The 15,336-nt window shown below is 34.6% G+C and overlaps 1 protein-coding gene across 5 annotated transcripts in view; it reads left to right on the top strand.

Annotated features, from left to right (window-relative positions):
- cald1a (caldesmon 1a) overlaps positions 1-14,512 on the top strand; it is a 50,508-nt gene extending 35,996 nt beyond the window's left edge. For 2 of the 5 annotated variants that reach the window (XM_058078056.2, XM_058078059.2), the window contains exons 5-15: positions 148-339; positions 751-872; positions 3,652-3,925; positions 4,686-4,823; positions 7,078-7,121; positions 7,275-7,350; positions 8,797-8,940; positions 9,021-9,116; positions 10,829-10,897; positions 11,294-11,330; positions 13,425-14,510. In XM_058078056.2, the coding sequence (XP_057934039.2) occupies positions 148-339; positions 751-872; positions 3,652-3,925; positions 4,686-4,823; positions 7,078-7,121; positions 7,275-7,350; positions 8,797-8,940; positions 9,021-9,116; positions 10,829-10,897; positions 11,294-11,330; positions 13,425-13,438 (1,206 nt within the window). In that variant the 3' untranslated portion in view covers positions 13,439-14,510. Of the gene's footprint in view, positions 1-147; positions 340-750; positions 873-3,651; positions 3,926-4,685; positions 4,824-7,077; positions 7,122-7,274; positions 7,351-8,796; positions 8,941-9,020; positions 9,117-10,828; positions 10,898-11,030; positions 11,082-11,293; positions 11,331-13,424 lie in introns of all 5 variants that reach the window. The other 3 variants (XR_009130365.2, XM_058078057.2, XM_058078058.2) reach the window with 3 other exon arrangements.
- The last annotated feature ends 824 nt before the right edge of the window (positions 14,513-15,336 follow it).

Raw genomic sequence — 15,336 nt, 5'->3', positions numbered from 1 at the left:
TAATATAATATAATAATATAATTATTTCCTGAAAAACTGGAGGTGTATTTGGTGTTGCTAGGAACCAAGCCAGGAACCTAAAATACAAAAGACGGTGTGTTCATGGTGCTTTCATAATAAAGTTCCACATTGATCCTCGTTTCATAGGAGCTCACAGAAGAAAGAAGTCATTCGCTAGTCAGTTCAAATCAGGCCGAGTCAGCAGATGTAGTGGCTGAAGAGGCACTCGAGGGCGATTATGTAGACAGCGCCTCGGGGAGCAAGCGTATGGTGCAGAGAAATGACAGTGAAGCGGACAAAGAGGTGTGTGAGATACTGCACTCGCACGAGGACAATGAGGTATCTACACTCTTCACTAGATGTGTCCACCACAAGCACTCCACAAAGTCACTCTCGGGCAACCTCGGCAGCATCTCTGGCGATTCAAACGTGTTAGAGAATGGATGCTGAGATTACCCACGTGCCCTTCATTGTCACTGTGTGATCTGCAGCTTCATAATCCAAATCAATAAGATTCATGCTATGCTTCACTGAGTGGTCACTGATTGTGTTTTTTTGCACATCTTGCACCTGCGATCTCATGATAGCGTACCTAATGTTGCCTACTCCAAGTCCTCCACTTGTCTAGGGAGTCTGACAAGTAGTCCTCAGGCTTGCAGTGTGTAATATGATGTGTGTCACTTCATTCCAAGACTCCCTTGGTCTAGTTTGTTCCACACTAACTGTACCGGTGTGTATATGTGTGTGCAGCTGACTGAGCCAAGCAGGAGTGTGGAGGTTTGCGAGGAGCAGAGGAAGCAGAACGGAGGTCTGCACGAGGACGAGGAGGAGGCCACTCCAAAACAGTACAGGAAACCCGAGAGGACACTCAGGTACCAAATTTGGCTCCTCATTAAAGATGCATAACATGAGCACTGAAAAACAATAGTGGTATTTAATAGTGTTTATATTCTGATGGTGAAAGCAGATAATGCAGGATTAACTTGGCTCATATCAGTTGTGCTGTAACGTTCTACACCAAGGTCACTAAAACACTCTTACCTTTCAAAATAAGCAACACTTTAATGTTCAACTGCAGGCCATACGCTATTAAGGCAAGCAAGTGGTGCCACAGGCGTCAACAAAAGAATTGAAAGGCATATCTGAATCAGATTAGAAGTTCTTTTTGTGTACTCGGGTCACCAAGCCTTAAGATGAAGCCTTAAACCTGAGATAAAAATGTACGTAAGTCTTTTAAGGTATTTGCAGCTCTTGTTGAGAAAAATGTACTTAAAAAAAGGAAAGTATTTAATTAAAATGTGTATTAAGAATGACAAAAACATCAATAAGTGCATTACTTACAGATAAATTAACATGAAAATTGTACTTATAATGAAAAAGTAGGGAAATTATGATTTAAAAACTGCATTATTTACTGAAAAAATTGCATTAGCATTATTTGCATAAAAAATTATTTTGTGAAGAAAAACATTTAATATTTGCATTTTTACTGAAATATTACTGAAACATTGAACAAAAATGTGTGTTAAAAAAAGTGTGTTAGTTACTGAAAAATGGGGAAAGGGAAAGTGTGAAAAATGTCCATTATTTATGCATTATTTGGTGGGGAAATGGAGACAATTGTAGAAAAATATGATAATATAATATTTCTGAAAAAAAATACTGAAAGCTTTGGGAAACAAATATTTTTTAGAAAGATTTGCAAAATTTACCCCAAAATAGGGAAATATTTATGAAAAAATTAGCATTATTTGCATTAAAAATGAGGGAACGTATGACAAAAATTATTTTGTGAAGAAATATGAGAAAAAACTGCAAATTTACTTTGAATATTGGAACATTTGAGTGAGAAAATTTGTCATAATTATGTGAAAAAAATGATTTTTTTATTATTCAGTTATAAATATATATTGAGAAAAAATGTGTTGAAAACACTGAAAAATTGGGAAAACATTTAATATTTGCATTTTTACTGAAATATTACTGAAACATTGAACAAAAATGTGTGTTTGTTACTGAAAAATGAGGGTAAGGTATTTTGCAGCTCTTGCTGAGAAAAATTTACTTAAAAAAAGAAAGTATTTAATTAAAATGTGTATTAAGAATGAGAAAAACATCAATAAGTGCATTACTTACGGATAAATTAACATGAAAAGTTTAGTTAAGTGTGGTTTTAGTTATTTACTGAAAATGTAGGGAAATTATGATAAAAACTACATTATTTACTGAAAAATTAGGGAAACAAAGAAAAATTTTTTAGAAAAATTTGCTAAATTTACCCCAAAATAAGGAAATATTCATGAAAAATTTAGCATTATTTGAATTAAAAATGAGGGTACGTATGACAGAAATTATTTTGTGAAGAAATATGAGAAAAAACTGCAAATTTACTTTGCATATTGGAACACTTGAGTGAACAAAATTGTTATATTTAGGTGAAAAAATGATTTATTTTTATTATTCAGTTTTAAATATTGAGAAAAATGTGTTGAAAACACTGAAAAATTGGGAAAACATTTAATATTTGCATTTTTACTGAAATATTACTGAAACATTGAACAAAAATGTGTGTTAGTTACTGAAAAATGAGTGAAAGTGTGAAAAATGTCCATTATTTGGTGGGGGAAATGGAGACAATTATATAATAATATAATATTTCTAAAAAAAAATAATAATAATGAAAGTTTTGGGAAACAAAGAAATATTTTTTAGAAAGATTTGCAAAATTTACCCCAAAACAGGGAAATATTTATGAAAAAATTAGCATTATTTGCATTAAAAATGAGGGAACGTATGACAAAAATTATTTTGTGAAGAAATATGAGAAAACTGCAAATTTACTTTGAATATTGGAACATTTGAGTGAGAAGATTTGTCATAATTGGGTGAAAAAATGACATTTTTTGATTATTCAGTTATAAATATTGGGAAAAATGTGTTAAACACTGAAAAATTGGGAAAACATTTAATATTTGCATTTTTACTGAAATATTACTGAAACATGAACAAAAATGTGTGTTTGTTACTGAAAAATGAGGGTAAGGTATTTGCAGCTCTTGCTGAGAAAAATTTACCCAAAAATAAGGAAATATTTATGAAAAAATTAGCATTATTTGCATAAAAAATGAGGGAACGTGTGACAAAAATTATTTTGTGAAGAAATATAAAAAAAACTGCAAATTTACTGCAAACATTGGAACATTTGAGTGAGAAAATTTGTCATAATTAGATGAAAAAATCTAAAAATGTATTATTCACAGTTATGAATATTGAGAAAAATGTGTTGAAAACCCTGAAAAATTGGGAAGACATTTAATATTTGCAATTTTACTGAAACATTACTGAAACATTGAACAAAAGTTAGTTAGTGAATGAAAAATGAGGGAAAGTGTGAAAAATGTCCATTATTTATGCATTATTTGGTGGAAAAATGGGGACAATTGTAGAAAAATATAATATAATATTTCTCAAAAAAAAAATTACTGAAAGTTTTGGGAAACTAAAGCCTTTTGTGGACTCGGGTCACCAAGGGTGAAACTTGAGGTGAGGGGTAACTGTATCTTTAAAGGTGTTTGCTGCTCTTGTGTGTTGTTCAAGTTGAAATATTCAGACAGTATCCAGTATCAAACGTGTCTGTCCGTCCTTCCACAGTCGAGGCAGCATGCGTTCAGCTGAGGGGTCGGTGGCCGACGACGATGACGACGATGCGGCCGCCCGTCTGGAAGCCGAGCGCAAGCTGGAGGAGCTGAAACGGCGCCGCGACGATGCCGAGAGCGAGGAGTTCGAGCGCATGCGGCAGAAGCAGCAGGAGGCCGAAGCCGAGCTGGAGGAGCTGAAGAGGAAGCGGGAGGAGAGGAGGAAGGTGCTGGAGGAGGAAGAGAGACAGAAGAAGCAGGAGGAGGCTGACAGGAAGGCCAGAGAGGAGGTGCAAACATCTTCTCTCCTGGAAATGAACTCACTTTTTCTTGACTTTTTCTACTTTTCTTTCAAGCACTTATTACGTCTATGGCAGTTACCATGGCGACCACAGAGAACAGGTCTTTTGAGGAGACCTGGTCTTAATATTAGTCTTACAAGGGCCACTTCAATAATCCTTACATCATCTCTCTACATTATGTCATGTGGACACATTTCGATATTGGCTTTTTTGCCCAAAACAGCTCTCGATTTCCGATACCGATTTGTGTAACACGACATCGCCTGTGTTGGAATGAACCAATATTGTATGTGTTGTATCAGCATTTTTTTAATATTTATTTTCATGATCTAAAAATACGATACCGATAATCGACCATATTCGGCCAATACGTACCAGCGTTAGCTTCTTGTTTAGCCGTCATCAAATTATAAAGAATGTTGTTGTCACACGCTTTGCTCCGCATCCTCCTCCTTGTTACCCCGACTGGCTGGTCTTTGTTGGTCTTGGCGGCGGCGCACCCGCTTCTTGCTGCTTTTTTGTGTGATGTTAATGAGGCCTTTTGGTTTGTAATTAAAAGATGGCCGAGGGATAGAGAGATACTAATTAAGCGAGACGAGGCGGCTCAGAGACGCCTTGCGCCGTCCTCTTTTTATGAATACATGTACAAATGGTCCGTATGCTAATTGCTTGAATGTCTGAAGATTTTCCTGTGTGAACACACACACACACACACTCACACACAAATAAGACTTGTGTGCTGCTGCAGGAGGAGAAGAGGAAGATGAAGGAGGAGATTGAGCGGAGGAGGGCGGAGGCAGCAGAGAAGAGACAGAAAGTGGAAGACACGGTGGACGGCGAGGACAAACCCTTCAAGTGTGTCAGCCCTCGAGGCTCCTCCCTCAAGGTTGGTCATTTGTACCATGGAGTGTTTACCGTGTTTACACAAACACGGACTAGTTTCTCAATGGCAACTTCCATCTTCTTCCCACACATGTCCAGCTTTATTTTGTTATCATGTTCACTGTAGGTACAACTGTGTGTGTGTGTGTGTGTGTGTGTTTCTAATTGACACCTTTAAACATGCCACAGCTCATATTCTACTGTTAAACTAGTGTCAAACTAGTTCCTGGTATTTCTTTAATATTGCATTGTGATGCAGTTTGACGTTAGGGAGGTTTTTCCTACACATTATCTGTTATCTCTATTTATTTCACAATTATGTAGTAACTCATACCTATTTTCTTCCTTTTTTCTGTAAATAATACTACATTTTTCATGAGGTAAAGCATATTAGATCTGATTTTCAGTAAGTAATGATTTTTAAGTACATAATACATAATGCCTGTTTAAGATGTTGATACTTTTTTTTTTTTAAGAATTTTTTTCCACAATTTTTCACCAGAGAATGCCTATTCTTTTCTGGTATTTCCCTATTCTTATTTTTCACCCCCAATAATGTTTTGTGAAATAGTGCCTATACATTCCGGAAATTTTAATATCTATTTTTTCAGGAAATAATACCCATTTTAAGTAACTAATACACATTTTTTCATATTTAAAAAAAAATTCATAATGCCTAATTTTTCAGAAAATTATTCTTATTTTTGCTCCCAATTTTTTGGAAAAAAAAAAAAAGAATTAGGTAATTCTAAATTTGTTTCCAATTTTACAGGAAAGAACGCCTATTTTTATCCCATACTTTTCCCACATTTTTTTTAATTTTTTCACCATAATATTTTGCCTATTCTAGATTTTTTTGGGTAGCTAATATCTATTTTTTCAGGAAATAATACCCATTTTAAGTAACTAATACATTTTTTTCATATTTAAAAAAAAATACATTATGCCTACTTTTTCAGAAAATTTGTCTTATTTTTGCCCGCAATTTTTTGGTTAAAAAACAAAAGAATTTGGTAATTCTAAATTTGTTTCCAATTTTACAGGAAAGAACGCCTATTTTTATACCATACTTTTCCCACTATTTTTTTTATTTTTTCACCATAATATTTTGCCTATTTATTCTAGAATTTTTGGGTAGCTAATAATCTATTTTTTTCAGGACATAATACCCATTTTAAGTAACTAATAGACATTTTTTTCATATTTAAAAAAAATTACATAATGCCTACTTTTTCAGAAAATGTGTCTTATTTTTGCCTGCAATTGTTTGGTGAAAAAAAGAATTTGGTAATTCTAAATTTGTTTCCAATTTTACAGGAAAGAACGCCTATTTTTATCCCATACTTTTCACACTTTTTTTATTTATTCACCATAATAGTTTGCCTATTCTAGAATTTTTGGGTAGCTAATATCTATTTTTTCCCTATTTTTTTTAACAAACAATACCCATTTTAAAACATTTTTTGCATAGGATAATGCATATTAGATCTGTTTTTTTAGCAAGTAACTAATAAACATGATTTTTTTAGCTAATATCTATTTTTTCCCTATTTTTTTTAACAAACAATACCCACTTTAAAACATTTTTTGCATAGGATAATGCATATTAGATCTGTTTTTTAGCAAGTAACTAATAAACATGATTTTTAAAAAGACATAATGGCAATTTTTTATGATGTTGGTATTAATTTTTCAGAAAAATTATCATTTTTATCCCTATTTTTTGGTTAATGATGTAAATTTGTTAACACTTTTACCAACAAAGAATGCCTCGACCTTTAAGTAAGGTGCCGCAGCCGTGCATTGTGGGACACAAGCAGCGAGGATGCAGGAAAGCCACCGGGGTTAAGAGGATTACTGTAACTGCCTTCGCATGGCGCAAGCTGTTAAAAATGCATCGGAGAATGGGGAATTTCCTGTCCAGGGGTATTTTGGGAACTCCCACATTGGTTGGATGGCAAAGCAAAGGAGGGAGAAAAGAGAGAGAGGGGTGCACACATTTTTTTTGTCCCTTAAGTTGTTGTGTGTGTGTGTGTGTGTGTGTGTGTGTGTGTGTGTGTGTCCTTTGAGCCTCTTGTTGTATATGATAAACACTCTTTTGAGATTCCCACAGTCCACTGATGTTTCTTTTCTGTGTGGGAACAATCAACCTTCAGCTTATTGCATGTTGATATCATCTGAGACCAAACTCTTCTCTCATTACTGCAACACGACCGCATCTTGTATTGCTCACGGCTCTTGGAACGTTTGTTTAACAGATTGGAGAGCGAGCAGAGTTTCTCAACAAGTCGGCACAGAAAAGGTAAAAAATGTGGAGGGGAAAAAAATCAATAAATAAGCTTGTATTTGTGCTTGTAAAGCACCACAGTCCACATGGCCTGGCTTGGATGCGCAGTAAATGCCCTGGGAAAATAATGACTTCTGTTTGTATTGTTGTTTTCCTGTCCTCCAACAGCACTGTGAAGACATCTCTCTCTCCCGTGGTGTCCAAGATCGACAACAGGTTGGAGCAGTACACCTCGGCCGTTCAGGTTAGCGTTGGCTAGAAACATTCGGAATGGAACCTCTTGAATTGCAACCTTTTGTCTCCTTATTTCCACATTTATTTTGTTAATGATGCATGTTTACACCATAATGTTTGACATAAATAATGACTTTTTGTTAGTTGAAGCCAAATTTTCAGTAAATAATGCTCAGTTTTTCCCAATTTTCACAAAATTCAGAAAATATTTTCTCAATTTTTCAATAAAGAATGCCGTTTTATTCTTATTTTTGTGTATTTTACCCTACATTTCCCCCAAATTCTCCCAGTTTTTGAAGGTAAGGCTTATTCCTGCTGCCCCATTTTTTCAGTAGATATTTTTTTTATATATCATTTTTTCAAATGTTTTAAATTGAAAATATTTTAAATAATACACATTTTATCATATTTTCCCATTAAAAATGTGTCTTTGTACAGAATGGTCATTTTTTTTCTTTTTTTTCACTCAAAGCCTATATTTTCAGTGATTCTTTTTAATTGCAGTTAATATAGCACATTTTTTTATAGTTATAATAAATAAATAATAAATAATGCATATTTTTTCTCATTTTGATCCCATATATTTTATCTTTAATTAAATGTACTTTAACAATAAAAACTGTTTTTTACGTAATGGCAATTTTTCCTATAATTTTCCAGAAATATTTTCGATAAATCGCCCCTCATTTCCAGTAACTTTATTTTTTATTATTAAATATTTTGAAAATAGTAGTAAATATTGAACATTTTTCTGCAGCTGTTAGAAAAATATTTCTCATCATTTTCCCGTATATAATGCCTCTTTTTTCCTTATTGTTTTTTCCATAATATTTTCATAATTACATTTTTATTGAATACTTTTCCAATAAAAAATACCTGTTTTTTCCACTCCATAAAATATTTTTCTCATATTTGAGTAGATAATATTTTTAAATATTGTTATCCCTTTTATTTATTAAATGCGTATTTTTCTATAATTTTTATTGACTAAATAAGGCCTATTTTTGATGCAGGTGATGTTTATAGTTCCTGTACTTTTTTTCTGCCAAATTCCCTCAATTTATTAGTAGATAAATTCCCCCCCACTATGAATAATGTACATTTTGCCCATTCTATTTCAGTCAGGTGCCACACAAGACAGACTATCACTTCCTGAAGATGTTGATACTGTAGAGTAAGAATTACGAGGTATAAGACTAATGTTGTTGAAGAGTGAAATGTCAGAAAGTGAGTGATGAAGGTGTTTGTAAAGCATCCAGAATGGCATCGTGTCGCAGCCTGGTGTTGACATCCCAGCTGACCTGTGATTCACTGGCTCCCTCATTCCTTTTTGGCCCCCCTCAGCAAATTTTTCTCAGTTGATTTGCAAAGCGGTGCACTTTGTGGCGGCGGCTGCGGGGAATTTGTCACCGCTGTCAGCGACCCAAATTAAAGCCGCCAACTTTTGTTGCCGCAGAGAGAGAACAAGGAGTCCCGATCTCCTCGCTCGGGCACCGTGGACCTCCCCGTGGTCACCGACAGCATACGGAACATCAAGAGCATGTGGGAGAAAGGCAACGTGTGCAGCACACCGGGAAGTGGCGGCAGCAGCGCCCTCAAGGTGAGAGAGGGTTGCCTTCCGGCAGGGCGAGGAGGTGCTTTTCAGCGCCGCTTCCTCAACTTTGACCTCTGTCCAAACAGGAAGCAGCTGTCATAAAGACGGGTGTGGCGGGCCGCATCAACGACTGGCTGAATAAAACCCCGGAGAGCGGCAAAGCATCGGGAGGAAGGCCATTGGTAGGTCGTCACCATGGCAACGCCTGTCATAACTCACAATTGACATTCAGGCAGCATTTCACTCCCGTGTGTCCACTGGATCACATCTTTACTTTCACTTTACATCATTGCCTTTCAAAAAGCGTGCCGTCATTTTATACACACTCTTGTGTAGACTGTACTTTAAGTATTGTGTGTTTGGCGTCATCTAGTGGCCACGGTGAAAATAGCAACAACTAATGTAATTTAATGCTTTTTTTTCTCCTGCATTTTCAGATATTCTTCCACAAATGTTACAGTAAATAAGACATTGGTAATTTTTCAATACGATGCCAATATTTCCCAGATATTTTACCATTTAATTACATATTGTTGTAATGTTTTATCCGTATTTCTCATTTTTTTCATGATTTCTCATTGATCCCAGTTCAGTAATGCCAACTTTTATTTTTGTTTCTCTTAATTTTTCAGGAAATATTACCTATATTACCAGTAATGTCATTTTTTTCCCAGTAGAATGCATTTTTTGAATATTTTTAAAAACGTATTTCCAAAAATGAAGACCGTTTTTTTTTTCATTTAAAAAAAGGGCCATTTTCCCCCATCACTTCAATAATAATGCAATTTTTTCCCAATCTGTTTTCTCTCAACCTTTTCAAAAATAATGTACATTTGTCTCCAGTCATCCGAAATTTGGAATTAAGTTCCTGAAATGTTCAGAATTTGTCAGTATCTTGTGCAATTTTTCCATTGTAATCTCTTTAATTTTACATGAATAATATCCATTTTCCCCACTGAGTGTTCCATTGATTCCCTTGATTTTTCAGTACCAATTTTTTCCCTCAAAATTTCCAACAAGAGACATTTTTTCAATAGTTCAGTAGAAGTAGTAGATCATGCCACTTTATTCCCAATTTTTCAGTAATGTCCATGTCCATATTTTATATAATATAAAATATATATTAAAAAATAATAAAAAAATATATAAAATTTTATATAATAGCCACTTTCAGAAAATGTATTTTCCATAATTTTGCAGTAGATAATGCAATTTTTTCCCCATTTTTTCATGCTAATGTTCCCCCCTTTTTAGTAAATAACGGCCATTTTGTTGAGTAGGTCATGCCACTTTATTCCCAATTTTTCAGTAATGTCCATATTTTATATAATATAAAATATATAATATATTTAAAAATAATAAAAAATGTATATAATATTTTATATAATAGCCACTTTCAGAAAATGTATTTTCCATAATTTTTCAGTAGATAATGATTTTTTTTTCTCACTTTTTCATGCTAATTTTCCCCCCTTTTTAGTAAATAACGGCCATTTTGTTGAGTTGGTCATGCCACTTTATTCCCAATTTTTCAGTAATGTCCATTTCCATATTTTATATAATATAAAATATATATTAAAAATAATAAAAATATATATAATATTTTATATAATAGCCACTTTCAGAAAATGTATTTTCCATAATTTTGCAGTAGATAATGCAATTTTTTCCCCATTTTTTCATGCTAATGTTCCCCCCTTTTTAGTAAATAACGGCCATTTTGTTGAGTGTCTTTTGCATTGACTGTGTGAGTCCCAAGCCAAGTGAAATATTCCTGAGACAGCAGGAGACGCAGCTGCGTCTCGGTGATGAAGTGTCGTGTTGAGTCTTTTTGTCTTCTCCGTGATATCTGTCTGCTGTCAAACGGTTATTTTCCCTCTTTCTTGCTTGCCAGGACCTGAAGCCTGTGGACGTGACCAATAAGAGGAGTTTATGGGAAAACAAAGGCTCCTCTGTACCCAAGGTAAGCATCTCACAGACGCAACATTTAGGTACACGTCTGATAATTGCTGTTGTGGCGTTCGTGTGTCTCATATCTGTGGGACATTTTGGAACACTGTTTGTGACAACCTGTTGTGTTTGTGTTTCCCTCAAAGAACTCATAGCTAATTGATATCGTCATTAAAATGTGGGGAAAGCCTGAAGAGGTAATAGACGACAAACTTTGCTGCCACACTGTTTTGCTATCTTGTCATCAGCAGTTGGACGCAGGAAGTCGTAATGGTTCATACTCTAGTATGCCCTCTAGTGGCTCTTCTTCTTAGCTGCCATTGGCTGTTGGCACACATCTTCTCCTGGTGTGACAAAGGAAACGTTGTCGCCAGGATGGACGTTCATTGTCTTTGTTTTTGTGCAACAGGTGGCGGGCAGAAGCGACACCAAATCAGTCACTAATGGTGAGTATCTGGCACATTCACTTTATGACTTATCATCTTACAATTTCAGCATTGGTCTCGGAATTAGGACTTTTTTTAATATCATGTTTTCATAATTTTTTACTTTTTATCATAATAATTATTTTTTTTACCTCAATGTTCTCGTAAGACTTGTTATGTCATTTCAACTTTCTACCTCATAATTATGACTGCTTATCTTTTAGGACTTTTCTCATAATTTTGACTTCTTATTTTATCATTTCAACATTTGTCCCAATTGACTTTTTATATCACTCTCAAAATTTTGACTTTTTATCTCATAATTTTGATTTTTTTTTCTCATGATGTTCTCATAAGACTTTTTATCATGTCATTTCAACTTTCTGAAGTCTCAGAATTACGACTTTTCTATATCACGTTCTCATCATTTTTATTTTTATCAGAATTATGACTTTTTGTCTTAGAATTTCAACATTTGTCTCGGAAGTACGACTTTTCTATATCACAACGTTTCACATAAAGTTCTCCTAAGACTTTTTATCATGTCATTGCAACTTTCTACCTCATATTTATGTTTATCTTTTTTTATAGATCTTTTTTTTATAGATTTTATCTTTTTTTATCTTTTTATCTTATAATTTCAACATTTGTCTCAGGATTAGGACTTTTCTGTATCACAACGTTCTCATAATTGTAACTTTTTATGTCATAATTAAGACTTTTTTCTCACAATGTTCTCATAAGACTTTTTATCATGCCATTTCAACTTTCTACCTCATAATTTTGACTTCTTATCTTATCATTTCAACATTTGTCTCAGAATTACGACTTTTCTATATCACAATGTTCTCATAATTTTAACTTTTATCATAAATCTGACTTTTCCTCTTATAATTTCAACATTTGTTTCAGAATTTACTTTTGTTATCACAACGTTCTCATAATTTGGACTTTTTATCTCATAATTCGGACTTTTTTCTCATAAGACTGTAATGTAATTAGCAACTTCTACTTTCTATCTTATAAGTATGACTTTTTATCTCATGATTTCAACATTTGCTTCTGAAGTAACTTTTTATATCACAACGTTCTCATAATTTTAGACTTTTTATCTCATAATTCTGATTTTTTTCCCACCACCACTTTTTATCATGTCATTTCAACTTTCTACCTCATAATTTTGACTTCTTATCTTATAATTTCAACATTTGTCTCAATTTACTTTTTATATCACAATGCTCACAAAATGTTGACTTTTTAATCTCATAATTTAGATTTTTTTTCCTCATAATGTTCTCCGAACTTTTTATCATGTCATTTCAACTTTCTCCAGGGTTCAATTCCACCCTCGGCCATCTCTGTGTGGAGTTTGCATGTTCTCCCCGTGCATGCGTGGGTTTTCTCCGGGTACTCCGGTTTCCTCCCACATTCCAAAAACATGCTAGGTTAATTGGCGACTCCAAATTGTCCATAGGTATGAATGTGAGTGTGAATGGTTGTTTGTCTATATGTGCCCTGTGATTGGCTGGCGATCAGTCCAGGGTGTACCCCGCCTCTCGCCCAAAGACAGCTGGGATAGGCTCCAGCACCCCCGCGACCCTCGTGAGGAAAAAGCGGTAGAAAATGAATGAATGAATGAATTTCAACTTTCTACCTCATAATTTTGACTTTTATCTCAGAATTCAGATTTTTTTCTTCATAATGTTCTCCTAAGACTTTTTATCTTGTAATTTCAACATTTGTCTCAGAATTATAACTTTTCATTATCAACATTCTCATAATTTTGACTTTATTTTGTAATTCACATAAGATCACAATTATGAATTATGAATGAATGAATGAATGAACGCTTATTTTGTAATTGACTTTTATCTGGTGATTTTTATCTCAAGATTGACTTTCCCGACTTTATCTCATATTTCTGACTTTTTATCTCATTGCTTTGATGTTTTATATGATAAATTTGATTTATCATTGGAATCTTTCTTTCTTGCTCCTCCTAGCTTATAGGATAGCATAGCATAGCTAATATTAAAGCATGTATCAGTTAAAAAGGTTATTGTTGTTGCAAATTGGTATATTGTGACTAATTCTTGTCTCCCCCCTCCTCCCCAGGTATGGGCCACTAAAGTCGGCAAGGAGCCTTTCAAATCCAGGACCGCGACAATCTCAAGACTTTGGCTTGACCACCAAATAATGACCACGATCCCAAAGAGGGAGAGGAGGGACGCCTTCTCAGCGTCTCACATTTTGTTTGTCGGCCCCTTTAGGTGCCTTTGCACATTTCTATTTCCTTTCTAAAAAAAAGAAACCAAATGCTGTGAAGATTGGACTATTTCTCCATCCATCCTGCCAGGGCGCAAAATGAATTCAGCAGTTTGTTAGAAAACTCCTTCAATTCCATCGGCCATCTTTTTTTTTTGTTTTAATTTATATTTCAAGCAAAAGCTTCACACAGTTTGGTATTATTTGACAAGCAACCACTTGAGGATAGAACTATAAGCACTTGTAGAGCTTAGTCACATTGTACAATGGTCTGATCCTATCATATCTTTATTATATAACATCCTTTATACTCACAATTTTTTTCTTTTGTACTCATCCACAAGCAGTGTTGGCTACACAGCGAGAATTATTTATGTTGAAATCTTCACACATTCCTCTTGAAAGCACGTGATGCCTTCGCTGCTTCAGACGTTGACGTATAGATCACGTAGGAAGCAAACTTGAACGCCGAGTCAGGGTGCCTACACTTACGTACTTTATCTGGCCTTAGGATTGCAACGATGACCAGCTGAGGTACTCAAACGCCTCACTTTTGAAGGAAGTGTTTACGATTTGTTCTTCTTACATCTCTGCTCCCGAGTCAGACAATCACATTCCATACGCTTCCTGATAAGAAGAGCAGGGGGGTGGGGGGGGGGGTCTGGACCAAAATTCTATAGTTTTTATTTTATTACATTTTTTACAAGCTTTTTTTTTGTTTTGTTTTTGTTTGATCGTATTTAACCAGACACTTTGTGTAGGCTCCGCAACGCTACAACACACACTTTGCTAATTAGTGTGTGTGTGTGTACATGCACACGTCACGCAAATGGACACCTTCCAACTGGATGAATGTCAACATTGTACTCTTTGACAGCAACAACAGTAATAAACACAATGATCTTTCAAAGCGCTTCCAGTCTTTCATTTCTTTACATGAACTTGTGGTGTCTTGTTTTCATTGGCCAATGACACAAGGTGCAAATACAATTACAACAATAAATCAAAAAGCAAAAATTAAATATGTAAAAGTGGGGCCCTCACCTTTGATTATTTAATGTGTCTGAAATGTAGGGTAAACCTCCAGCATTAGAAACAAGTTGAAAAAAATGAAAGAAAAAAAAAAGACATACTAACCCCTTATGTTTTTTGTCAAAAATCACCGCCCTCAAACTCTGGCATTTTATGCCATTTTTGGATGCTTCTGGGGGCCCTGAGGTTTTCCTTGTTTTTTGACCAGGAGAGTGCATTAGAAGGAAGTTGAAAAAAATGAAAAAAAAACATACTAACTCCTTGTGAAAAGTCAACAATCACGGCCCTTAAAGTCTGGAATTTTATGCCATTTTTGGATGCTTCTGGGGCCCCTTTTGAGTGTGTGTGAGGTTTACCCTGTTTTTTTGACCAGGAAAGTGCATTAGGAGCAAGATGGAAAAAAAGGAAAAAAAAAAGACATACTAATCCCTTACGTTTTTTGTCAAAAATCATCGCCCTCAAACTCTGGCATTTTATGCCATTTTGGATTATTCTGGGGCCCCTTTTGAGTGTGTGTGAGGTTTTCTCTGTTTTTTTTTGACCAGGAAAGTGCATAAGAAGAAAGATGAAAAAAAAATTTTTTTAAATGACATACCAACCCCTTATGTTTTTTTGTCAAAAATCATCACCCTCAAACTCTGGCATTTTATGCGTGTGAGGTTTTCCTTGTTTTCTTGACCAGAAAAGTGCATAAGAAGGAAGATGAAAAAAATGAAAAAAAAAACGACAT

Source organism: Doryrhamphus excisus, linkage group LG2 (genome assembly GCF_037039965.1).
Source record: "Doryrhamphus excisus strain RoL-2023G ecotype Guam linkage group LG2, RoL_Dexc_Guam_v1.1, whole genome shotgun sequence".
Classification (NCBI taxonomy): Eukaryota; Metazoa; Chordata; class Actinopteri; order Syngnathiformes; family Syngnathidae; genus Doryrhamphus; species Doryrhamphus excisus.
Note: the sequence above shows the minus strand (reverse complement) of the source record. Positions and strands in the feature narration are given on the sequence as shown.